Source organism: Salmo salar, chromosome ssa16 (genome assembly GCF_905237065.1).
Source record: "Salmo salar chromosome ssa16, Ssal_v3.1, whole genome shotgun sequence".
NCBI classification, from domain to species: Eukaryota; Metazoa; Chordata; class Actinopteri; order Salmoniformes; family Salmonidae; genus Salmo; species Salmo salar.
Window position 1 is genome coordinate 73,878,648 of NC_059457.1, and position 25,873 is coordinate 73,904,520.

General features: G+C 49.3%; 1 protein-coding gene across 1 annotated transcript; it reads right to left on the bottom strand.

The window, feature by feature from the left end:
* Positions 1-566: 566 nt before the first annotated feature.
* Positions 567-22,909, bottom strand: mrps9 (mitochondrial ribosomal protein S9). The gene is made up of 11 exons (XM_014150602.1): positions 22,769-22,909; positions 21,969-22,151; positions 17,797-17,859; positions 17,658-17,688; positions 17,230-17,309; positions 6,676-6,761; positions 6,522-6,597; positions 5,263-5,431; positions 4,934-5,042; positions 3,797-3,966; positions 567-994 (listed from the first exon to the last, which is right to left on the bottom strand). The coding sequence occupies exons 1-11, from the start codon at positions 22,865-22,867 to the stop codon at positions 903-905; spliced, it is 1,158 nt and encodes a 385-aa protein (XP_014006077.1). The 5' UTR covers positions 22,868-22,909; the 3' UTR covers positions 567-902.
* Between the last annotated feature and the right edge of the window lie 2,964 nt (positions 22,910-25,873).

Sequence of the window (25,873 nt, forward strand, 5' to 3'; positions counted from 1 at the left end):
TAGAAAGTGCAACATTTTTGTTTCAAATCTGTTTATTAAAACCGAGAATGAGAGATTACGTCCAAAGTGAAAATACATTATTTGTTTATAGCCTACCTTTTGATAACACAAGATATTGTCTAAACCATTTATTTTATTATCTACAAGCATACACAATTCACTTCATTGATATACACATAGAGATCTATTGAATAATAATTTCACCAGCCACTGTACATATTCTACAACCGCATGCACAGAGCGCCCATGCATCTTGAACACTCCCCTGGCTTAACCAGGGAATTTTATGCGCATTTATCGCCATCCTGTGGTGTAATTTGAGACAGCACATGATGGAACTGTGGTGACTTCCAATTTAACGCAGGAGTGAAAGTTCTGAAGGCACGAAATATAAATACAGAATCTGCTACCACAGGTTTCAGCACCATGGACAGCGACTAAGGCAGAATCCCTAATGTGGACTTTCAGCACCCCATGACAGTGGACAGCACCTGGTTAAGGTGCAGCTGTAACGTTACTGGCCATTCATTTTTTATATGGAATAAAAACAGCATATTATAGCAAGGTATATGAAAAACAACATTTTATTTTCAATATACAGACAAAGACAATGGACAGGTGTGTTGACACAGATGGCCCTCTGGTGGCAGAAAAAAAACATTACAGCCTATATGGAGTTGGGTATTCTGCCCTCACATGGACAGAACCCCTTTGAATTTGTACATGTATTTGAGTCATGTACTTGGTGGCTATTTCCAGATCTAAAACACCTTTAGGGGACATATAAAAAGCTACAACAGGGGTTGGATGAACAATTTGTCCACTTACTAATAACAGTTCTGATCTCAGAGGAAGATAATGATGAAGATGTCCCTGTGTCCAGTTCTATTCTGTCCTCAACCTCAGCGTTTCTTCCAGGTGAACTTCCTCCTCGCTCCCTCCTGGCCCGGCTTCTTCCTCTCCTTAATTCTGGGGTCAGGGGTCAGCAGCCCAGCTGAGAGGGAGGCAGAGATGCAGGTCAAAGGTCAAACCAAAAATAGTACAATACATCAACGACAAAGCAACAGAGGAACAGCGGCCAATGTTGTTCATTTGATGTACATTAAAACGGTCCTTCACTCAACACATATCAAATGTGCAGGCTAAAGTTAATCTAGACTTGGTTTCCTCTATCGTAAATCGCTCCTCTTTGACCCCAGCTGCCAGACTAACCCTGATTCAGATGACCATCCTACCCATGCTAGATTACGGAGACGTAATTTATAGATTGTAAGGTAAGGGTGCTCTCGAGCAGCTAGATGTTCTTCATCAAGGACAGCAACCACCCGAGCCACTGCCTGTTCACCCCGCTATCATCCAGAAGGCGAGGTCAGTACAGGTGCATCAAAGCTGGGACCGAGAGACTGAAAAACAGCTTCTATCTCAAGGCCATCAGACTGTTAAACAGCCATCACTAACATTGAGTGGCTGCTGCCAACATACTGACTCAACTCAAGCCACTTTAATAATGGGCAAATTGATGTAATCAATTTATCACTTGCCATTTTATATTATTTATATTAGATCATGTTTACAAAACCTACATTACTCATCTCATATGTATATACTGTACGCTATACCATCTACTGCATCTTGCCATCTTGATGTAATTAAATGTATCACTAGCCACTTTAAACAATGCCACTTTATAAAATGTTTTCATAACCTACATTACTCATCTCATATGTATATACTGTACTCTATACCATCTACTGCATCTTGCCATCCTGATGTAATGTATCACTAGCCACTTTAAACAATGCCACTTTATATAATGTTTTCATAACCTACATTATTCATCTCATATGTATATACTGTACTCTATACCATCTACTGCATCTTGCCATCCTGATGTAATGTATCACTAGCCACTTTAAACAATGCCACTTTATAATGTTTTCATACCCTACATTATTCATCTCATATGTATATGTATATACTGTACTCTATACCATCTACTGCATCTTCCCTGTAGCTCAGTTGGTAGAGCATGGTGTTTGCAACACCAGGGTTGTGGGTTCGATTCCCCAGTGGGGCCAGCACAGAAAAAAAAAAAATGTATGAAATGTATGCATTCACTACTGTAAGTCGCTCTGGATAAGAGCGTCTGCTAAATGACTAAAATGTAAATGTAAATCTTGCCATCCTGATGTAATGTATCACTAGCCACCTTAAACAATGCTGATTTATATGTTTTCATACCCTACAATACTCATCTCATATGTATATACTGTACCCTATACCATCTACTACATCTAACCATGTGTATGTGACCAATAAATTTGATCTGATTTGATTTACCATTCGGCCATCAGATTTGCCACCAATGCTCCTTATAGGACACATCACTGCACTCTATACTCCTCTGTAAACTGGTCATCTCTGTAGACCCGTCGCAAGACTCACTGGTTGATGCTTATTTATAAAACCCTCTTAGGCCTCACTCCCCCCTATCTGAGATATCTACTGCAGCCCTCATCCTCCACATACAACACCCGTTCTGCCAGTCACATTCTGTTAAAGGTCCCCAAAGCACACACATCCCTGGGTCGCTCCTCTTTTCAGTTCGCTGCAGCTAGCGACTGGAACGAGCTGCAACAAACACTCAAACTGGACAGTTTTATCTCAATCTCTTCATTCAAAGACTCAATCATGGACAATCTTAATGACAGTTGTGGCTGTTTTGCGTGATGTATTGTTGTCTCTACCTTCTTGCCCTTTGTGCTGTTGTCTGTGCCCAATAATGTTTGTACCATGTTTTGTGCTGCTGCCATGCTGTGCTGCTGTCATGTTGTATTTCTACCATGCTGTGCTGCTGTCATGTTGTATTGCCATGTTGTATTGCTACCATGTTGTTGTCATGTTGTATATCTACCATGCTGTTGTCATGTTGTATTGCTACCATGTTGTTGTCATGTTGTGTTGCTACCATGCTGTTGTCATGTTGTGTTGCTACCATGTTGTTGTCATGTTGTGTTGCTACCATGTTGTTGTCATGTTGTATTGCTACCATGTTGTTGTCATGTTGTATTGCTACCATGCTGTTGTCATGTTGTATTGCTACCATGCTGTTGTCATGTTGTATTGCTACCATGCTGTTGTCATGTTGTATTGCTACCATGCTGTTGTCATGTTGTATTGCTACCATGTTGTTGTCATGTTGTATTGCTACCATGTTGTTGTCATGTTGTGTTTCTACCATGTTGTTGTCATGTTGTATTGCTACCATGTTGTTGTCATGTTGTATTGCTACCATGCTGTTGTCATGTTGTGTTGTTCCCGTGTGGCTCAGTTGGTAGAGCATGGTGTTTGCAACACCAGAGTTGTGGGTTCGATTCCCACGGGGACCAGTACGGGGGGAAAAAAATTGTATGAATATGTATGAAATGTATGCAGTCACTCTGGATAAGAGCGTCTGCTAAATGACTAAAATGTAAAAATGTGTTGCTGTCATGTTGTGTTGTCATGTGTTGCTGCCATGCTATGTTGATGTCTTAGGTCTCTTTATGTAGTGTTGTGATGTGTGTTTTGTCCTCAATTTTTTTTCATTTTTAATCCCAGCTCCCGTCCCTGCAGGAGGCCTTTTGCCTTTTGGTAGGCCATCATTGTCAATAAGAATTTGTTCTTAACTGACTTGCCTAGTTAAATAAAGGTTACATAAAAAATAAATAAATACAAAAAAAGATAATGAAGCTTTCTGAATGATGTGTTTGTGTGTCTCGTTAGTTGTGTGTGTGTTTGTAGAACCACTACCAACCTTGTCTCATGGTCTCCACCTGTCCCTCAGACAGGAAGCTGAGCATGGCGCGGGAGGTGGCGAGGCGTAGCGCCCCCGCCTGGCTGGAATGGCCCCCGCCACTCACACTGCACTGCATGTCAAACCTCCCCAGCACCCCCATAAAGTGGAGGGGAAACATCAACTGCTCCCTGTCAGGGGGAGAGGAGAGGGATGGAGAGAAGGGAGGAGAGGGATGGAGAGAAGGGAGGAGAGGGATGGAGAGAAGGGAGGAGAGGGATGGAGAGAAGGGAGGAGAGGGATGGAGAGAAGGGAGGAGGGGATTGAGAGAAGGGAGGAGGGGATGGAGAGAAGGGAGGGGATGAGAGGGATGGAGAGAAAAGGGATGAAGAGAAGGGAGGGGATGAGAGGGATGGAGAGAAAAGGGATGAAGAGAAGGAGAGAGAGAGAGAGAGAGAGAGAGAGAGAGAAGGGTAAGTAAGTCAGTCAATGGAGTGGGCACTGGACACTGAGATACTAGTTATCAACAGCAGTGGTTGTCCAGAGGATTGTAAAGAGCAGCGGTGTGTGTATAGAGTCCTGTCAACCTCTGTTAGAGCCACACGGTCATATTTAGACACTACAGCAGTTACTCTTCTGACTCGGCATGAAAAAGACAGATGAGGGGTGTGTGTGTCAATGTGTATGGAGTGTGTGTTCTGGCCCACATCCCAGCAGACTAAATGAAAGGCGTATTGCTGACACAGTCAAACCACCGTCACCCTTCAGGTCCTATTAGTCCTGTCTCAGTCTGTCCTCAGCCCAGGAGATACCACCCACCCACCCACCCACCCACCTAACCCACCTAACCCACTCAGTTGTGTAATTAACTCTGCTATATCCCAGATAAATAAAAGAGGCTATAACGCAGTGAAGTGCAACATAAAGCTACTTTTCAACAGTGTTTTGTTTGAGAGTGCACATGGCACGGCGTGCACGTTAAGGAAGGATGGGGAGAGGAGTGTGGAAAGAAGCAGGGGCTTGTGATTTCATTGGTGGGAGAGGAAGCACTAACGAGCCATGTCTCTCTGATCTGTCTCGTACTTCATCAGTACTGGTCTGAAAGCACATGCTATTTGAAAACATTACGGTGGATGTCTACTGGGAAGGAACACGGACCGGTCTTGCAGGACAGGGAAGTAGTGGACATAGTTTGTCCCGTTGATGCTGATGGAGCCTGAGCCGCTGTCTCTCAGTAGGACAGTACCTGTAGCGGTCTTCCTCCTGCCTGGGAAACACACACACACACACACACAACTTATTATCCTAGATCTCTCTCTTCTACCATGAAGCACTGGCCAACCAATGACTGCAGGTCATTCTTTGAAAGGGAAAGATTAGACCCGGGTTGCTGTCAACTGCTTTAAGACAAATGCAAATAAATGCTATGTTATTGATCCATTGATTGATTAAAGCCCAATGGTATTAATTGATTGATTTCTGTTTACCATCTCCAGTGCTGTAAGCCACTCCGTGCTGGTCGTACTGTAGGGGCTGGACCTGCTGCTTGGAGGATTGGATCTCTAGCTGTCTGCGGTAACGCTGGACAAAGTCCTCCTCCACAGAGCAGTAGGGCAGAGACAGCAACCTCTCCATCAGCTGGATGAACCGTGCATACTGACCAGAGACACACACAACATGGAAGAATAGGAGTTGCCCCTAGACACTGATCTTGGGTCAGTTTAGCATTTCCCCGACTAATGGCAAAGGTTAGGATTGGGGGAGGGAAAGCTGATCCTGGATCTGTAGGGGAAACGTCACCCCGGAGCGTAGGAACATAAGCACACGCCTACTTTCTATTGGCGTTGTAGGGCTCTGTTCAGTGTCTAAACAGCAACCTCTTGTGGTGACTAGGTGAACTGCATTATACCAGTAATACAGTATCTAGCATGCCAACAACCAGGTTTCCAGCCAACCTTCTATGTGAGTAAAGTACATGTCAGATTCAAATATCGGAAGGCATAATGGAAACAGCAAAGTTGTCGGTAAGCTTTCCAAATGTTGCAAATATTGAAATAATAACCATCATATGGAAGTAAACTTGGAGTCATGTGATGACATCATCCAGTTGATTAGGCTACAGATGAAATAAATGATGATCGAACTTTAGAAGGTGGTGAAAGAGCAAGGTGATGAGTTTGATGCTCCTTTCAATAAATATTGAGGCTCTTATTCTGGTGACATGATGATTGATGCTTGGGTGCCTTTTGACAAATGAAACAAATCTCGCTCTTTAGTCTATAATAATCTCATCATGTAGGCTGCACCCACAATGTATCTGCTAGCTGTCGGCTAGAGCGCACGTGCCAGTACCTGGGTGCACATTCGCTATATAATGCAACATTTGTGACAAAACCATCAGTATTGTTGAAAATGCGAGAAATTCATTTAACTTGTTTTTTTGGTTTTTGTTATTCGGTACATGGGAATTTAACCTCAAACTTTATTTTTATGGGGACTACCTAATCACACACTTCTATCCGCAACAATTCAATTTGATGGAATAGATTATTCTCTGGTGGGAAAATGCATATATTTTATTTATGCAGATTTTTGAATATTCACATGAAAATCTGGTGCCAATTGGATGGAAACCCAGCTAGTGACATCTAAGGTCTTTTTCCTCAGTAAATACTATCACAACTGTTGAAATGAGAAGGAGAACCAGCTATCTGGATGTGATGGTAGTAACAGAGTTCCTTCTTACATCGTGGTCTGAGATGGTCTCCACCAACAACTCCCCCAGCTCTTCTTTCAGCAACCACCGACTACCCACCAGAGAACTGAACACAGCCACAGTTAGATACACACACACGCGTATCAACATTATTTCACTGCTCTGTGAAAACAACTATCCTCACATCTGCTTGGTGTCCTGGGTGAAGAGGCCCTTTCCTCTCAGACGGTCCTGGTGCTTCTCTACTGCCAGGGCTTTAGTGAAGGTGTCCTGAATGGGACAGGAGGACACAGACAACCAGATTAAACAACATGGAACACCCTATGGTCTATGAACCTTTCACTCAATATTAACAATGTGTATTTGTGTTGTATCAAGAAAAGACCAGTATTGAGTACATTTTATATTCTGACACACACGCACGCACACACACACACACACACACACACACACACACACACACACACACACACACACACACACACACACACACACACACACACACACACACACACACACACACACACACACACACACACGAGATAGAGAAAGAGAGAGGATTCTCCATTATGAAAGCAGATCCCATATCTGTCCCCATCCTTGGCTGGATTTAATTGGGTGGGAAAATTGAATTGGGGAGCACTTGGGCTAAAGCTTACTCCCCCTTTCTCCCCAAGAAACCGCCATGCGGAGCGAGAAGGCTTGCTACCCGCTGTCCGCGGGAACGCTTGTCTAAATTGGCATGGAGCCCATGAGCTTGGCGTTAGCCCATCAATCGTGGTACAGTACGTTAAGGCTGGTGGTAGCGGGCCCAGACCCGACCCTGGCCGTCAGCCTGGCATTCTGGTCATGTCCCAAAGCAGCTTCACCCTCCCCTCCCCCACGCGACCGGGTGAGAACTCATTTCCCTGTCCATTATTCAGCAGATGTTTGTTTAATTCCTTCATGATAGAGTGGAGTCTAATCCGCCGACACTCAGACAGAGAGAGAGAGAGAGAGAGAGAGAGAGAGAGAGAGAGAGAGAGAGGGGGGGCGGAAAGCAAACATCAAGCAAAAACCAATTTGTGTCACAAAAAATAAGTAATAAAATAATCTTAATAAAGGGAGGTGGTGGTGTGAGGGGGTTGATAATCTTTATAAAAAGGGAGGTGGTGGTGTGAGGGGGTTGATAATCTTTATAAAAAGGGAGGTGGTGGTGTGAGGGGGTTGATAATCTTTATAAAAAGGGAGGTGGTGGTGTGAGGGGGTTGATAATCTTTATAAAAAGGGAGGTGGTGGTGTGAGGGGGTTGATAATCTTTATAAAAAGGGAGGTGGTGGTGTGAGGGGGTTGATAATCTTTATAAAAAGGGAGGTGGTGGTGTGAGGGGGTTGATAATCTTTATAAAAAGGGAGGTGGTGGTGTGAGGGGGTTGATAATCTTTATAAAAAGGGAGGTGGTGGTGTGAGGGGGTTGATAATCTTTATAAAAAAGGGAGGTGGTGGTGTGAGGGGTTGATAATCTTTATAAAAAGGGAGGTGGTGGTGTGAGGGGGTTGATCATCTTTATAAAAAGGGAGGTGGTGGTGTGAGGGGGTTGATAATCTTTATAAAAAGGGAGGTGGTGGTGTGAGGGGGTTGATAATCTTTATAAAAAGGGAGGTGGTGGTGTGAGGGGGTTGATAATCTTTATAAAAAGGGAGGTGGTGGTGTGAGGGGGTTGATCATCTTTATAAAAAGGGAGGGGAGGTGGTGGTGTGAGGGGGTTGATAATCTTTATAAAAAGGGAGGTGGTGGTGAATGAAATCCTCTGGCTTCAGAGGCTCCAGCGTCCCGGCTCAAACATCATACTTATGTCGTAACGGGGTTTAGATTTGAAGGGGGGAAAGTCAGGTGCCCCTGGTTCCCCTCAGCAGTGTGTAGGATAGGGGGTAGTCAGGAACCCCTGGTTCCCCTCAGCAGTGTGTAGGATAGGGGGTAGTCAGGTACCCCTGGTTCCCCTCAGAAGTGGGTAGGGTAGGGGTAGTCACAAACCCCTGGTTCCCCTCAGCAGTGGGTAAGGGGTAGTCAGGAACCCCTGGATCCCCTCAGCAGTGGGTAGGGTAGGGGGTAGTCAAGTGCCCCTGGTTCCCCTCAGCAGTGGGTAGTCTGGTGCCCCTGGTTCCCCTGGACCCCCTCAGCAGTGAGCAGGGTAGGGGTAGTCAGGTGCCCCTGGTTCCCCTCAGCAGTGGGTAGGGTAGGGAGTGGTCAGGTACCCCTGGTTCCCCTGGACCCCCTCAGCAGTGGGCAGGGTAGGGGGTAGTCAGGTACCCCTGGTTCCCCTCAGCAGTGGATAGGTGGAAGTCAGGTACCCCGGTTCCCCTCAGCAGTGGGTAGGGTTGGGGGTAGTCAGGTACCCCTGGTTCCCCTCAGCAGTGGCTAGGGTAGGGGGTAGTCAGGTGCCCCTGGTTCCCCTCAGCAGTGGCTAGGGTAGGGGGTAGTCAGGTGCCCCTGGTTCCCCTAGGCAGTGGGTAGGTTAGGGGGTAGTCAGGTACACTGGTTCCCCTCAACAGTGGGTAGGTTAGGGGGTAGTCAGGTGCCCCTGGTTCTCCTCAGCAGCGGGTAGGGTAGGGGGTAGTCAGGTACCCCTGGTTCCCCTCAGCAGTGGGTAGGGGTAGTCAGGTACCCCTGGTTCCCCTCAGCAGTGGGTAGGTTAGGGGGTAGTCAGGTACCCCTGGTTCCCCTCAGCAGTGGGTAGGGGTAGTCAGGTACCCCTGGTTCCCCTCAGCAGTGGGTAGGGTAGGGGGGAGTCACAAACCCCAGGATCCCCTCAGCAGTGGGAAGGGTAGGGGGAAGTCAGGTACCCCGGTTCCCCTCAACAGTGGGTAGGGTAGGGGGTAGTCAGGTGCCCCTGGTTCCCCTCAGCAGTGGGTAGGGGGTAGTCAGGTGCCCCTGGTTCCCCTCAGCAGTGGCTAGGGTAGGGGGTAGTCAGGTGCCCCTGGTTCCCCTAGGCAGTGGGTAGGTTAGGGGGTAGTCAGGTACCCCTGGTTCCCCTCAGCAGTGGGTAGGGTAGGGGGTAGTCAGGTGCCCCTGGTTCCCCTAGGCAGTGGGTAGGTTAGGGGTAGTCAGGTACACTGGTTCCCCTCAACAGTGGGTAGGTTAGGGGGTAGTCAGGTGCCCCTGGTTCCCCTCAGCAGTGGGTAGGTTAGGGGGTAGTCAGGTGCCCCTGGTTCCCCTCAGCAGTGGGTAGGGTTGGGGGTAGTCAGGTACCCCTGGTTCCCCTCAGCAGTGGGTAGGGGGTAGTCAGGTGCCCCTGGTTCCCCTAGGCAGTGGGTAGGTTAGGGGGTAGTCAGGTATACTGGTTCCCCTCAACAGTGGGTAGGTTAGGGGGTAGTCAGGTGCCCCTGGTTCCCCTCAACAGTGGGTAGGTTAGGGGGTAGTCAGGTATACTGGTTCCCCTCAACAGTGGGTAGGTTAGGGGGTAGTCAGGTGCCCCTGGTTCCCCTCAACAGTGGGTAGGTTAGGGGGTAGTCAGGTGCCCCTGGTTCCCCTCAGCAGTGGGTAGGTTAGGGGGTAGTCAGGTATACTGGTTCCCCTCAACAGTGGGTAGGTTAGGGGGTAGTCAGGTGCCCCTGGTTCCCCTCAACAGTGGGTAGGTTAGGGGGTAGTCAGGTGCCCCTGGTTCCCCTCAGCAGTGGGTAGGTTAGGGGGTAGTCAGGTGCCCCTGGTTCCCCTCAGCAGTGGGTAGGGTTGGGGGTAGTCAGGTACCCCGGTTCCCCTCAACAGTGGGTAGGGTTGGGGGTAGTCAGGTGCCCCTGGTTCCCCTCAGCAGTGGGTAGGTTAGGGGGTAGTCAGGTGCCCCTGGTTCCCCTCAGCAGCGGGTAGGTTAGGGGGTAGTCAGGTACTCCTGGTTCTCCTCAGTAGTGGGTAGGGGTTGGTCAGGTACCCCTGGTTCCCCTCAGCAGTGGGTAGGGTTGGGGGTAGTCAGGTACCCCGGTTCCCCTCAACAGTGGGTAGGTTAGGGGGTAGTCAGGTGCCCCTGGTTCTCCTCAGCAGCGGGTAGGGGGTAGTCAGGTACTCCTGGTTCTCCTCAGTAGTGGGTAGGGGTTGGTCAGGTACCCTTGGTTCCCCTCAGCAGTGGGTAGGGTAGGGGTAGTTAGGTACCCCTGGTTCCCCTCAGCAGTGGGTAGGGGGTAGTCAGGTGCCCCTGGTTCCCCTCAGCAGTGGCTAGGGTAGGGGGTAGTCAGGTGCCCCTGGTTCCCCTAGGCAGTGGGTAGGGTTGGGGGTAGTCAGGTACACTGGTTCCCCTCAACAGTGGGTAGGTTAGGGGTAGTCAGGTGCCCCTGGTTCCCCTCAGCAGCGGGTAGGTTAGGGGATAGGTAGGGACCCCTGGTTTCCCTCAGTAGTGGGTAGTCAGGTACCTCAGGTTCCCTTCAGCAGTGGGTAGGTTAGCGGGTAGTCAGGTACCCCTGGTTCCCCTCAGCAGTGGGTAGGGGGTAGTCAGGTACCCCTGGTTCCCCTCAGCAGTGGGTAGGTTAGGGGGTAGTCAGGTACCCCTGGTTCCCCTCAGCAGTGGGTAGGGGGTAGTCAGGTACCCCTGGTTCCCCTCAGCAGTGGGTAGGGTAGGGGGGAGTCAGGTACCCCTGGTTCCCCTCAGCAGTGGGAAGGGTAGGGGGAAGTCAGGTACCCCGGTTCCCCTCAACAGTGGGTAGGGTAGGGGGTAGTCAGGTGCCCCTGGTTCCCCTCAGCAGTGGGTAGGGGGTAGTCAGGTGCCCCTGGTTCCCCTCAGCAGTGGCTAGGGTAGGGGGTAGTCAGGTGCCCCTGGTTCCCCTAGGCAGTGGGTAGGTTAGGGGGTAGTCAGGTACCCCTGGTTCCCCTCAGCAGTGGGTAGGGTAGGGGGTAGTCACAAACCCCTGGATCCCCTCAGCAGTGGGAGGGTAGGGGGAAGTCAGGTACCCCTGGTTCCCCTCAGCAGTGGGTAGGGTAGGGGGTAGTCAGGTGCCCCTGGTTCCCCTCAGCAGTGGGTAGGGGGTAGTCAGGTGCCCCTGGTTCCCCTCAGCAGTGGCTAGGGTAGGGGGTAGTCAGGTGCCCCTGGTTCCCCTAGGCAGTGGGTAGGTTAGGGGGTAGTCAGGTACCCCTGGTTCCCCTCAGCAGTGGGTAGGGTAGGGGGTAGTCAGGTGCCCCTGGTTCCCCTAGGCAGTGGGTAGGTTAGGGGTAGTCAGGTACACTGGTTCCCCTCAACAGTGGGTAGGTTAGGGGGTAGTCAGGTGCCCCTGGTTCCCCTCAGCAGTGGGTAGGTTAGGGGGTAGTCAGGTGCCCCTGGTTCCCCTCAGCAGTGGGTAGGGTTGGGGGTAGTCAGGTACCCCTGGTTCCCCTCAGCAGTGGGTAGGGGGTAGTCAGGTGCCCCTGGTTCCCCTAGGCAGTGGGTAGGTTAGGGGTAGTCAGGTATACTGGTTCCCCTCAACAGTGGGTAGGTTAGGGGGTAGTCAGGTGCCCCTGGTTCCCCTCAACAGTGGGTAGGTTAGGGGGTAGTCAGGTATACTGGTTCCCCTCAACAGTGGGTAGGTTAGGGGGTAGTCAGGTGCCCCTGGTTCCCCTCAACAGTGGGTAGGTTAGGGGGTAGTCAGGTGCCCCTGGTTCCCCTCAGCAGTGGGTAGGTTAGGGGGTAGTCAGGTACACTGGTTCCCCTCAACAGTGGGTAGGTTAGGGGGTAGTCAGGTGCCCCTGGTTCCCCTCAACAGTGGGTAGGTTAGGGGGTAGTCAGGTGCCCCTGGTTCCCCTCAGCAGTGGGTAGGGTAGGGGGTAGTCAGGTGCCCCTGGTTCCCCTCAGCAGTGGGTAGGGTTGGGGGTAGTCAGGTACCCCGGTTCCCCTCAACAGTGGGTAGGTTAGGGGGTAGTCAGGTGCCCCTGGTTCTCCTCAGCAGCGGGTAGGGGGTAGTCAGGTACTCCTGGTTCTCCTCAGTAGTGGGTAGGGGTTGGTCAGGTACCCTTGGTTCCCCTCAGCAGTGGGTAGGGTAGGGGTAGTTAGGTACCCCTGGTTCCCCTCAGCAGTGGGTAGGGGGTAGTCAGGTGCCCCTGGTTCCCCTCAGCAGTGGCTAGGGTAGGGAGTAGTCAGGTGCCCCTGGTTCACCTAGGCAGTGGGTAGGGTTGGGGGTAGTCAGGTACACTGGTTCCCCTCAACAGTGGGTAGGTTAGGGGGTAGTCAGGTGCCCCTGGTTCCCCTCAGCAGCGGGTAGGTTAGGGGATAGGTAGGGACCCCTGGTTTCCCTCAGTAGTGGGTAGTCAGGTACCTCAGGTTCCCTTCAGCAGTGGGTAGGTTAGCGGGTAGTCAGGTACCCCTGGTTCCCCTCAGCAGTGGGTAGGGGGTAGTCAGGTACCCCTGGTTCCCCTCAGCAGTGGGTAGGTTAGGGGGTAGTCAGGTACCCCTGGTTCCCCTCAGCAGTGGGTAGGGGGTAGTCAGGTACCCCTGGTTCCCCTCAGCAGTGGGTAGGGTAGGGGGGAGTCAGGTACCCCTGGTTCCCCTCAGCAGTGGGTAGGTTAGGGGGTAGTCAGGTACCCCTGGTTCCCCTCAGCAGTGGGTAGGGGGTAGTCAGGTACCCCTGGTTCCCCTCAGCAGTGGGTAGGTTAGGGGGTAGTCAGGTACCCCTGGTTCCCCTCAGCAGTGGGTAGGGGGTAGTCAGGTACCCCTGGTTCCCCTCAGCAGTGGGTAGGGTAGGGGGGAGTCAGGTACCCCTGGTTCCCCTCAGCAGTGGGTAGGGGGTAGTCAGGTACCCCTGGTTCCCCTCAGCAGTGGGTAGGTTAGGGGGTAGTCAGGTACCCCTGGTTCCCCTCAGCAGTGGGTAGGGGGTAGTCAGGTACCCCTGGTTCCCCTCAGCAGTGGGTAGGGTAGGGGGGAGTCAGGTACCCCTGGTTCCCCTCAGCAGTGGGAAGGGTAGGGGGTAGTCAGGTGCCCCTGGTTCCCCTCAGCAGTGGGTAGGGGTAGTCAGGTACCCCTGGTTCCCCTCAGCAGTGGGTAGGGGGTAGTCAGGTACCCCTGGTTCCCCTCAGCAGTGGGTAGGGTAGGGGGTAGTCAGGTGCCCCTGGTTCCCCTCAGCAGTGGGTAGGTGGGGTAGTCAGGTACCCCTGGTTCCCCTCAGCAGTGGGTAGGGTTGGGGGTAGTCAGGTACACTGGTTCCCCTCAACAGTGGGTAGGTTAGGGGGTAGTCAGGTGCCCCTGGTTCCCCTCAGCAGTGGGTAGGGTTGGGGGTAGTCAGGTACACTGGTTCCCCTCAACAGTGGGTAGGTTAGGGGTAGTCAGGTGCCCCTGGTTCCCCTCAGCAGTGGGTAGGGTTGGGGGTAGTCAGGTACCCCTGGTTCCCCTCAGCAGTGGGTAGTAGGGGTAGTCAGGTGCCCCTGGTTCCCCTAGGCAGTGGGTAGGGTTGGGGGTAGTCAGGTGCTACTGGTTCCCCTCAACAGTGGGTAGGTTAGGGGGTAGTCAGGTGCCCCTGGTTCCCCTCAGCAGTGGGTAGGTAGGGGGTAGTCAGGTACCCCTGGTTCCCCTCAGCAGTGGGTAGGGTTGGGGGTAGTCAGGTGCCCCTGGTTCCCCTCAGCAGTGGGTAGGGTAGGGGGTAGTCAGGTGCCCCTGGTTCTCCTCAGCAGCGGGTAGGGGGTAGTCAGGTACTCCTGGTTCTCCTCAGTAGTGGGTAGGGGTTGGTCAGGTACCCTTGGTTCCCCTCAGCAGTGGGTAGGGTAGGGGTAGTTAGGTACCCCTGGTTCCCCTCAGCAGTGGGTAGGGGGTAGTCAGGTGCCCCTGGTTCCCCTCAGCAGTGGCTAGGGTAGGGGGTAGTCAGGTGCCCCTGGTTCCCCTAGGCAGTGGGTAGGGTTGGGGGTAGTCAGGTACACTGGTTCCCCTCAACAGTGGGTAGGTTAGGGGGTAGTCAGGTGCCCCTGGTTCCCCTCAGCAGCGGGTAGGTTAGGGGATAGGTAGGGACCCCTGGTTTCCCTCAGTAGTGGGTAGTCAGGTACCTCAGGTTCCCTTCAGCAGTGGGTAGGTTAGCGGGTAGTCAGGTACCCCTGGTTCCCCTCAGCAGTGGGTGGGTAGGGGGTAGTCAGGTACCCCTGGTTCCCCTCAGCAGTGGGTAGGTTAGGGGGTAGTCAGGTACCCCTGGTTCCCCTCAGCAGTGGGTAGGGGGTAGTCAGGTACCCCTGGTTCCCCTCAGCAGTGGGTAGGGGGGTAGTCAGGTACCCCTGGTTCCCCTCAGCAGTGGGTAGGGGGGTAGTCAGGTACCCCTGGTTCCCCTCAGCAGTGGGTAGGGTAGGGGGAGTCAGGTACCCCTGGTTCCCCTCAGCAGTGGGTAGGGTAGGGGGTAGTCAGGTGCCCCTGGTTCCCCTCAGCAGTGGGTAGGGTAGGGGGTAGTCAGGTGCCCCTGGTTCCCCTCAGCAGTGGGTAGGGGTAGTCAGGTACCCCTGGTTCCCCTCAGCAGTGGGTAGGGGTAGTCAGGTACCCCTGGTTCCCCTCAGCAGTGGGTAGGGTAGGGGTAGTTAGGTACCCCTGGTTCCCCTCAGCAGTGGGTAGGGTAGGGGGTAGGCTGGTACCTCTGGTTCCCCTCAGCAGTGGGTAGGGGGTAGTCAGGTACCCCTGGTTCCCCTGGACCCCTCAGCAGTGGGCAGGGTAGGGGGTAGTCAGGTACCCCGGTTCCCCTCAGCAGTGGGTAGGGTAGGGAGTGGTCAGGTACCCCTGGTTTCTCTCAGCACTGGGTAGGTTAGGGGGTAGTCAGGTACCCCGGTTCCCCTCAACAGTGGGTAGGTTAGGGGGTAGTCAGGTGCCCCTGGTTCCCCTCAGCAGTGGCTAGGGTAGGGGGTAGTCAGGTACCCCGGTTCCCCTCAACAGTGGGTAGGTTAGGGGGTAGTCAGGTGCCCCTGGTTCCCCTCAGCAGTGGGTAGGGTAGGGGGTAGTCAGGTGCCCCTGGTTCCCCTCAGCAGTGGGTAGGGTAGGGGGTAGTCAGGTACCCCTGGTTCCCCTCAGCAGTGGGTAGGGGGTAGTCAGGAACCCCTGGTTCCCCTCAGCAGCGGGTAGGTTAGGGGGTAGTCAGGTGCCCCTGGGTCCCCTCAGCAGCGGGTAGGTTAGGGGGTAGTCATGTACCCCTGGTTCCCCTCAGTATTGGGTAGGGGGTAGTCAGGTACCCCTGGTTCCCCTCAGCAGTGTAGGGGATTGTCAGGTACCCCTGGTTCCCCTCAGCAGTGGGTAGGGTAGGGGGTAGTCAGGAACCCCTGGTTCCCCTCAGTAGTGGGTAGGGTAGGGGATTGTCAGGTAACCCTGGTTCCCCTCAGCAGTGGGTAGTGGGTAGTCAGGTACCCCTGGTTCCCCTCAGCAGTGGGTAGGGTACGGGGTAGATAAGATGAAGAGGGCAGTGGAGCAGTGAGGGGGCTAAACCCAACAGAACCACAGAGCACTCAACCTGGAAGCCTCTTCCTCATACACACAGCCAGCTGCACACCCCAATGACTTGGCAGAGCTGTGTGTGATGTATTATGGGGGCAGGGGGAGGTGTTGTGGCTGTAAATACAGTACTGTGCACATGTAAGTGGATGTGTGTTTGCAGAGTTAATTAACACTCAAATGTTGGGATTGTGATTCTTCCAGAGGTATCAAACAATATGCTGTGTAGTGAGAGAGACGCATAGAAAGAGGGGGAACAGAGAGAGTAGTGACCCGTCCCCTTTTTAATCTCAGACTCACTTCTCCCCTGCAAGGCACACTGGGATGTTTGTTGTACATGGTCGGGTTGCACTACAGGGGTCTGGGCTGAGAGGGGGAGGGGGGAGAGTTCCCCGTCACAGAGAAGGGAAGAGAGAGAGAGAGCAATAGAGAGTGTAATGTTTACTGTACTTTGTTATTGGTTGTTTCACTTTTGTTTATTATGTAGTTAGCATATGTTTCCCATGCCAATAAAGCCCTTAAATTGAGAGAAAGAGAGAGAGTAGTTTTCCCTCAGAGAGACAGAGAGCCCTCCTCCCTCTCAGACACTGGTCTGACATCCCTATTTAAACTAGCAGCAGGGAGCCAGGGCTTGCTGCAGGGCATGGGAAGGGGGGGTTGACAAGAGGACAAAATATTGCCAGGTTAACACTTCTTATCTAGCGGAGAAACACACCTCTGTCCATGGTCAAATCAACCATATAAACAAGAGGAAGGTAAAGAGGGAGAACGAGCGGGTGTGAAGGGAAAATACAGAAGATGGAGGGATGGAGGGTAAGCTGAGTGGGTAGGGGTGGGTAGCTAGCTAATCTACAGCACCGGTCTTCAGGGACCCTCTACCTCTCTGGTGAAATCCCCAGGGCAGAGCAGCTCTCATCCAGGCACAAAGCCTGACTATCAGCCATGGTCACCGAGCCAGGCCTGAAACACGATTTAGGACGGGGACAGAGGGGCCCGTCACAGACACAGTCACACCCCCTGCCTGTCTGCACCCCTCCCTACCTTCCACAACCCACCTCTCCCAAACACCCCCCTTCCTCTCACACTGCTCCTACTCTCACCATCCACATCTCTCTCCATACCTCCCCACCCTCCTCCCTCCCTCCCTCCCTCCCTCCCTCCTCACCCAGCCCTCCTGCTGTAGCTCTGGCTGTGTGTGTGAAATGGGATGTGACAGGAGCACCTTTCCCTGGGGATCAGAAGCCTCTCTCTCCCATAAATAGGGCCCTGGAGGCTAAGACCGGGGCTTTCTACCTCCAGAAAAACATCCACCCTCAGTCTTTCTCCTCCCGGTCTCTCTCACACACAGCCACCCAGTACTCACGTGCATTAGAGAGTAGTAGGACTGCTTTCCTGTGTAGAACAGAAAGTGGAATGGCCGTCCATCTGCGCCCCATTGGACAGCTAGAGGATGTGTGTGTGTGAGTGAGTGAGTGAGTGAGTGAGTGAGTGAGTGAGTGAGTGAGTGAGTGAGTGAGTGAGTGAGTGAGTGAGTGAGTGAGTGAGTGAGTGAGTGAGTGCGTGTGAGAGAGAGAGACAGAGGGAGAGAGAGAGAGGGAAAGAGAGAGAGAGTTAGGCCATTGGTGTAAACCGCTTTACTTTGTCTAGCTCAATCACTGTTAGAGATTGAGCAAAAACTCAGAGGTCCCCCTGCTGGTGATGTTGTGAAAGTGCAGCTCTCACACCGAGTGAAAATGATCATAGGAGTAGAACAATCCGTCTCGGTTGTAAATCTATTTAAAAAGGACCCACCTCTCTGTTTTGGAAACACCTCATCCGGATGCTGGAAGAGAATATGAAGATTTTGAATCACTAATGAATTTGAAGTTTCTGAGTTAATACACTTCTACATGAGACAGAAAAAGGAGACAGGGAGGAAGTCTAGTCTTACCTTCATCAGTGGTTTGGCTTTATTGTCAAACAGGCCGGAGGGGAACAGGTATGCAATGCTTCTCTGGAACAGAAACAAGAGAGAAGTCAAATATCATTAACATATCCTAAAGATGGAGGGAGAAGCTTTAGTTTAAACAGCCAGCTCTACACAGGGAGAAACATTTAGTTTAAACAGCCAGCTCTACACAGGGAGAAACATTTAGTTTAAACAGCCAGCTCTACACAGGGAGAAACATTTAGTTTAAACAGCCAGCTCTAAACAGGGAGAAGCATTTAGTTTAAACAGCCAGCTCTGAACAGGGAGAAATATTAGTAAGCAGCCAGGCTACTAAACAGGTAGAGAAACGTTTAGTTTAAACAGCCAGCTCTACACAGGGAGAAACGTTTAGTTTAAACAGCCAGCTCTAAACAGGGAGAAACGTTTAGTTTAAACAGCCAGCTCTACACAGGGAGAAACATTTAGTTTAAACAGCCAGCTCTAAACAGGGAGAAACGTTTAGTTTAAACAGCCAGCTCTAAACAGGGAGAAGCTTTAGTTTAAACAGCCAGCTCTACACAGGGAGAAACGTTTAGTTTAAACAGCCAGCTCTAAACAGGGAGAAGCTTTAGTTTAAACAGCCAGCTCTAAACAGGGAGAAGCTTTAGTTTAAACAGCCAGCTCTAAACAGGGAGAAGCTTTAGTTTAAACAGCCAGCTCTAAACAGGGAGAAACATTTAGTTTAAACAGCCAGCTCTAAACAGGGAGAAACGTTTAGTTTAAACAGCCAGCTCTAAACAGGGAGAAGCTTTAGTTTAAACAGCCAGCTCTAAACAGGGAGAAGCTTTAGTTTAAACAGCCAGCTCTACACAGGGAGAAACATTTAGTTTAAACAGCCAGCTCTAAACAGGGAGAAACGTTTAGTTTAAACAGCCAGCTCTAAACAGGGAGAAGCTTTAGTTTAAACAGCCAGCTCTACACAGGGAGAAACGTTTAGTTTAAACAGCCAGCTCTAAACAGGGAGAAGCTTTAGTTTAAACAGCCAGCTCTAAACAGGGAGAAACATTTAGTTTAAACAGCCAGCTCTAAACAGGGAGAAGCTTTAGTTTAAACAGCCAGCTCTGAACAGGGAGAAATAATAGTAGCAGCCAGGCTAGCTAACAGGTTAGAGAGGAGACACTCAAGTCTTGTAAGAGTTCAGATAAAGGCTAGAGGGAAGTTCCTAGAGAACAGCAGTGAAAGTTAGAGGGGAGAGAGAACAAACAAACAGCCAGGTGACAGGAACCAGAGGACAGACTAGAGTCACCAGTTCACCCTAAGTTCACACACTCACAGCCAGTCTCCTTGTGAAGGCAGCAGAGTGGAGCCAGGTCATTAGTGCTGCTACAGATGGCACTACTCTTGACAAGGTGTGTGTATGTGTGGAGGGGCGGGGGGGTTTGAAGGTGTGTGTGTGTGTACGTGCGCGTGTCTCTGAAGGTGTGCATTTGTGTGTGTGTGTGGGAGGGGCAGACAGGTAGTGTCCACCCTGCCACTCTTCTCCAGCCAGTCTGTTCATCCCTCCTCTCCCTCATCTTTAACGTATTTTCCTCCTTCACTCTGTCTGCTCAATTAAGAGAGGGAACAGGTGCTAGAAGGAGAGAGCATGCTGCAGCCTTTTGGGCTGTCAAGACGAATCAAAGAGAGAGAGAGGGAAGGGGAGTGAGAGGTAGAAGAGAGAGAGGCAGGTGAGGGGGAGGTAAAAAGAAGAAGACAGGGGAGGAGGAGAGTGGAACACTGTGCCAGATGAAGGCAGCACCTGTTCATTTCATACCCTAGGCTGCAGTATGGCAGAGTCCCCTAGGGAGAGACAGAGAGAGGGGAAAGGGAGAGACCTTCTCCCTGCCACAGATTTCACTGTGTTGTTCACAGCACTCTAGATTCCTCCACTCTGTCTAAACTTCATTGATGTCAATAAACAACTTTAGAGAGGGAGAGTACTGCTACACAATAGTTTCTGCACAGTGCCTAATTTAGAAACTAAGTTTCCCTTTTATTATCTCAACTGCTAACACTTGCATTGTTTGCACTAATAGGAATGTCACATCAACTGAACCAGAGTCAACAACAACACACAGGCGCAAGTCTCCCCTAATTCCCCCTCCAGTGGTCCCCCATTTCCCTCTCCAGTCTCCCCCATTTCCCTCTCCAGTCTCCCCCATTTCCCTCTCCAGCCTCCCATTACCTTTTAATTTCAGTCTCCCATTTCCTCTCCAGCACCTTAGTTATTTTCTCCAGTCTCCCCCATTTTCTCAGTCTCCCCATTACCCCTCCTTTTCCCCTAATTCCCTCTCCAGTCTCCCCATTTCCCTCTCCAGTCTCCCCCATTTCTCTCAGTCCCCCATACTTAACCTCTCCAGTCTCCCCCATTTCCCTCTCCAGTCTCCCCCATTTCTCTCCAGTCCCCCCATTTCCCTCTCCAGCCTCCCCATTACCCCTCCTTTTCCCCTAATTCCCTCTCCAGTCTCCCCCATTTCCCTCTCCAGTCTCCCCCATTTCCCTCTCCAGTCTCCCCATTACCCCTCCTTTTCCCCTAATTCCCTCTCCAGTCTCCCCCATTTCCCTCTCCAGTCTCCCCCATTTCCCTCTCCAGTCTCCCCATTACCCCTCCTTTTCCCCTAATTCCCCCTCCAGTGGTCTCCCATTCCCTCTCCAATCTCCCTCATTTCTCTCTCCAGTCTCCCCCATTTTCCACATCTCTCCCTCTCCTCCACTCATCTGACGATGGGACGCTCCATGTCACTTCCTGTTACACAGCCCACTGCTAACAGCTCTATTCATTAGATAGGATGAAGGTTAGAGACTGCCAGGAAGTGAAGAATCATGGGAAATCAAACTAAATGAGTGGGGCAAACGAAGCTAATGCATTCTTCCTTGGTAATGAATATAACATGGGATGTGTGTGTATCAGGCGTTGCTAATACAGTGGACACAGCACATTACACAGTGCTGGCCCCTGCTGAGTCTGTCTGTCTGTCTGATCAGATCCAGGTCTTATTGTATATTTTCATAATGACTATATGTGCACATCTTATGGATACCAAAATAGTAGAGGTACACAAGTTGTTTTGAAGGAGGTCACTCTGTAATTATTTGCACAACCACCGTGCGTCCCACACATAATGGTAATGTAGGTGGGTGTTTTACAGTTTTGAACGTAATATTCCCTTACTGCTGTCTAGGTTCCAACCCGGCCTGATTGTATATATTCATTTAATTATTGACGCCAACATGTACCTCTCTGATTATTGAATATGCATAAAGTGTTGTTTTTTGTATGGCCATATTTTGTATAGCATCCACACCCACTATGTGTCGTATGTGTAATGACTATGTGGGGTAAAATGTGGATATATTAGGGGATGGGATAACGAGATCTGCTTGACCTGATGAAGATCCGTGTTGGATCGAAACGTTGTCACTAAAGGTGGTAACTGGGGGCAAATTCAGCGTGCGGGCCTTTCTGTTCTTTTCAATTAAACTTCCTTACCCCATCACCTAGGTGTTTTAAGGACATGCGTATGACCACAAACTGCTTTACACAGCCCACTGGTAAGTGCTAACAGTTCTGTTCATTAGATAGAACGATGGTTAGAGACCGCCGGGAAGTGAAGAATCATGGGAAATCAAACTAAATCAGTGGGGCAAACGAAGCTAATGCATTTTTCCTTCGTAATGAATAAAACATGGGATTGTGTGTGTGTGTGTGTGTGTGTGTCAGGCGTTGCTAATACAGTGGACACACCACATTACACAGTGCTGGCCCCTGCTGGTGACTGTTAGAGTGTGTCTGTGTGATCGGCTCCACCAGATGCTGCTGATGGCATGCGCAGACAGACCAGAGGCTGACCAGGAATTAAACTAATATGTCTGGAAAACCGCCTTAAATACATGTGACATCTCCTCTGAGAAAGAAAGCATAATTTATCTACTCCAAATAAGGTGCCACCTTTCTAAACATAGCCTAGCCAAATGCATATCTCAATTGAGTTGAGGGTGGACACCATAGACTTGAGGTATGAATCCATCTCTGATTGTAGGGTAAGGACAAAAAACTTAACTACACTACATCCCTCTAGGGTTTACACTGCATCCCTCTAGCGAAAGACAGGAGTTGTACACCCCTCGTTAAACATCAGTGCAGTCTTCCTTACATCAATGTCCCCCTGAGTGAATGTCTCAGGGTCCTCTCCCATCATGTTGGCTAGATGTCTCTTCCCGATGTTGAACTCCTCCACCTGCTTCTTGATGAACTCCTCCGAGAACTTCTCTGGGCCCGCTGCAGCCAGGTTCTTCCTGTGGAGCACAGCGCTCACACATAGCTGTCTGGACAGCACCTGGGGTGGAGGAAAGAGGAGTTTTATGTTAGGATACATTCTGTAGTATAGGACTGGTGCTTTTATAACCCAGGGCCTTGGTTTTCACAGGGATAGATGAATGTCAGTTATCTGGGCTAATAGATCATCTCTGTAAGTGGCTCTGATCTTTTAGGTGCATTACATTAGTCTGAAACGGTGAGATTTGCCATTGACAAACAGACCAACTGATGTGCATTTGACAGCAAGGTATCCACTAGTAAATGGGACTAACATTGGACTAACGTAGTATAACGTTAGCTAGCTATGTAAACAAGGTCTGTGAGGCTTAGCTAACTAAGGTCCTATTAAACCAAAATATTGCGACTTGTATGTCCACTATGTTCATGTAGCTAGTTATGTCCATTATGGCATGCATGTTGAGACAAGAAGAACAATATCTAGAAAGTCAACTAGCTACTTAGCTAGCTGGCTGTCTTACTTCAATGACAGTTTACATGTGAGCTAGTTGACAAGGCAGTGCATTGCTACTAGCGCTTAGCTATTTCAAGGACAACTCAGCCCTTCTCTGCAGTGCAACCCGTGCAGCCCCATTGACATTACCGTGAAAACATGCCGAATTAAACTCTTGGCTTTACCTGGCGAGTTAAATTTGACGAGACTGTGTTAAAATTGAACCAGCAATTTCCGCATTTCCAGAGAAAAGATCCCACGGTTCTTCCACTGGAGGCCGCCATGTTTGCTGTACGACGCTCTCGTGAAAACAGGAAGTACGTCGATAGCAAATATATTTGCATTTGTGTTACAATGTAACTGTTACAATGTTACTACATTTCATTTCTCACAGTATATTTGGCAAAATTCGGATACAAAGTATTTGTTTCGACAAAACAATAACCGTATTTGATAAATCCATAGAATAACTAGAATAAATGTATAGGTTGTTCAGTCCCTTTGTTGCATCCTACAATTAGTTGAAAAGATAGGTATTATAACAAATATGTAATTTTATTATTATTCTTTACTATGGGATATGAGGGTAGCATTCATAATTTTGGTCAACGTTTCGTGTGGGACCCTAATTAGTAGGGAACATTTAAACTGGTACAAATCACCCAACCCTACTACACATGTTCAGATGAGCCACGACAACTAATCCAAACTGGAAGCTATCGGACCACATAGACTGCAGAACGATTTGTTGACATGGTGAGGTTTTTTTTTTTGGGGGGGGGGTTAAATAACAAACAGCCATACAACTATAAAGCTTTATAAAACTATGCAAACAACCATACAACTATAAACTATACAACTATACAGAAGTATACTATAATAAAAGTATTCACTATGCTTCAGCTGTAACATAAGTGTTGGATACTTGGACTCCCCCTTCATAGATTTAAAACCATATAGGATTGTTGTAGGCATTGGCTGGAGGGAGTTTCCACCATTGCTAGTTTCCAAATGTTAAAATACTATTAAGAAACTCTTCTCTCCACTACGGGTTCCTGGTGTTGTGTAAGGTCCCCCGGAACAGTTAACAGAGTAAAAAAACAATTTGTTGCACAGGATCTATTATGAGACGACAAAGTAGAATATCATCTTCAAAACGGAGATGACATAAAGTAAATATTTCCGAAATGAATCCACACGACAGAGCAGAGTGAGTGAATGGAGTAAGGGTTATATAGTGTAAGGGAGAGAGAGTAGTATCGCCTGGACTGTGTAAGAGAACATTGACTTAATGGTATGTGTTAAGTCTGACGTGGATCAGTACAGACACTGTTAAAAGGAGGTAGTGCCTCTCACAATGTTTTTCTTTAAATGTACTTTTTATCAAACCAGTTTGTTATCTCTATATGAAGTGTTTGTGTAGTTAATGAACTTGTACTTGGTGGAGAGGAAGGGCTTATGGATGGACATGAGGAAATGGGTTATGAACTGTGAGCAGTGGTGGAAAAAGTACCCAATTGTCATACTTGAGTAAAAGTAAAGATACCTTAATAGAAAATGACTGAAGTAAAAGTGAAAGTCACCCAGTAAAATACTACTTAAGTAAAAGTCTAAAAGTATTTGGTTTACAATTTACTTAAGTATAAAAAGTAAATGTAATCGCTAATATATACTTAAGTACCAAAATTAAAAGTACAAGTATAAATCATTTAACATTCCTTATTAAGCAAACCAGACAGCATGATTTTCTTGTTTTACGGATAGCCAGGGGGACACTTCAACACTCAGACATCATTTACAAACTAAGCATTTGTGTTTAGTGAGTCTGCCAAATTGGAGGCATTCAGGATGACCAGGGATGTTCTCTTGATAAGTGTGTGAATTAGACAAATGTCTTGTCCTGCTAAGCATTCAAAATGTGACTAGTACTTTTGGGTGTCAGGGAAAATGTATGGAGTAAAAAGTACATTATTTTCTTTAGGAATGTAGTGAAGTAAAAGTTGTCAACAATACCTCAAAAAACTACTTAAGTAGTACTTTAAAGTATTTTTACTTAAGTACTTTCCACCACTGACTGTGAGTATATTTGGGTGTGTACACTTGAATTCTGTTTGATGTACAAACATATTCACCAACATCCTTCTCTTTGTTACAACATATTTAGGCTTACAGTGGTGATACAATGTTGGGGACCAACTGGTTCCTACAGGGGGATCAGTGAAACGCTTTGTACCGTGACTCTCCCTTCAGTTCACCAGACAGCAGAATGAAGAGCAGAGATTCACACAAAGGGGAGAAATAAATTACTAATGATCACTACTGTAAGTTGTTGGGTCGTGTGTAATATGCTAGTGATACAGTGCATTTGGAAAGTATTCAGACCTCTTGACTTTTTCCACATTTTGTTACGTTACAGCCTTATCCTAAAATTGATTCAATTGTTTTTTCCACTCATCAATCTACACACAATACCCCATAATAACAATGCAAAAACAGGTTTTAAGACATTTTTGCAAATTTATAGAAATAAAAAAAGTCAATATTACATTTCCATAAGTATTTAGACCCTTCACTCAGTACTTTGTTGAAGCACCTTTGGCAGAAATTACAGCCTCGAGTCTTCTTGGGTATGACACTACAAGCTTGGCACACCTGTATTTGGGCAGTTTCTCCCATTCTTCTCTGCAGATCCTCTCAAGCTCTGTCAGGTAAGGTGGGGAGCGTCAGGTCTCTCCAAAGATGTTTGATCGGGTTCAAGTCCGGGCTCTGGCTGGGCCACTCAAGGACATTTAGATACTTGTCCCGAAGCCACTCCTGCTTTGTCTTGGCTGTGTGCTTAGGGTTGTTGTCCTGTTGGAAGGTCAACCTTTGCCCCAGTCTAAGGTCCTGAGTGCTCTGGAGCAGGTTTTCATCAAGGATCGCTCTGTACTTTTCTCTGTTAATCTTTCCCTCGATCCTGACTATTGTCCCAGTCCCTGCTGCTTAAAAACATCCCCACAGCATGATTATGTCACCGCTATGCTTCACTGTAGGGATGGTGCCAGGTTTCCTCCAGACGAGACGCTTTGCATTCAGGCCAAAGAGTTCAATGTTGGTTTCATCAGACCAGAAAATCTTGTTTCTCATGGTCTGAGAGTCCTTTAGGTGCCTTTTGGCAAACTACAAGCGGGCTGTCATGTTCCTTTTACTGAGGAGTGTCTTCCGTCTGGCCACTCTACTGTAAAGGCCTGATTGGTAGAGTGCTGCAGAGATGGTTGTTCTTCTGGAAGGTTCTCCCATCTTCACAGAGG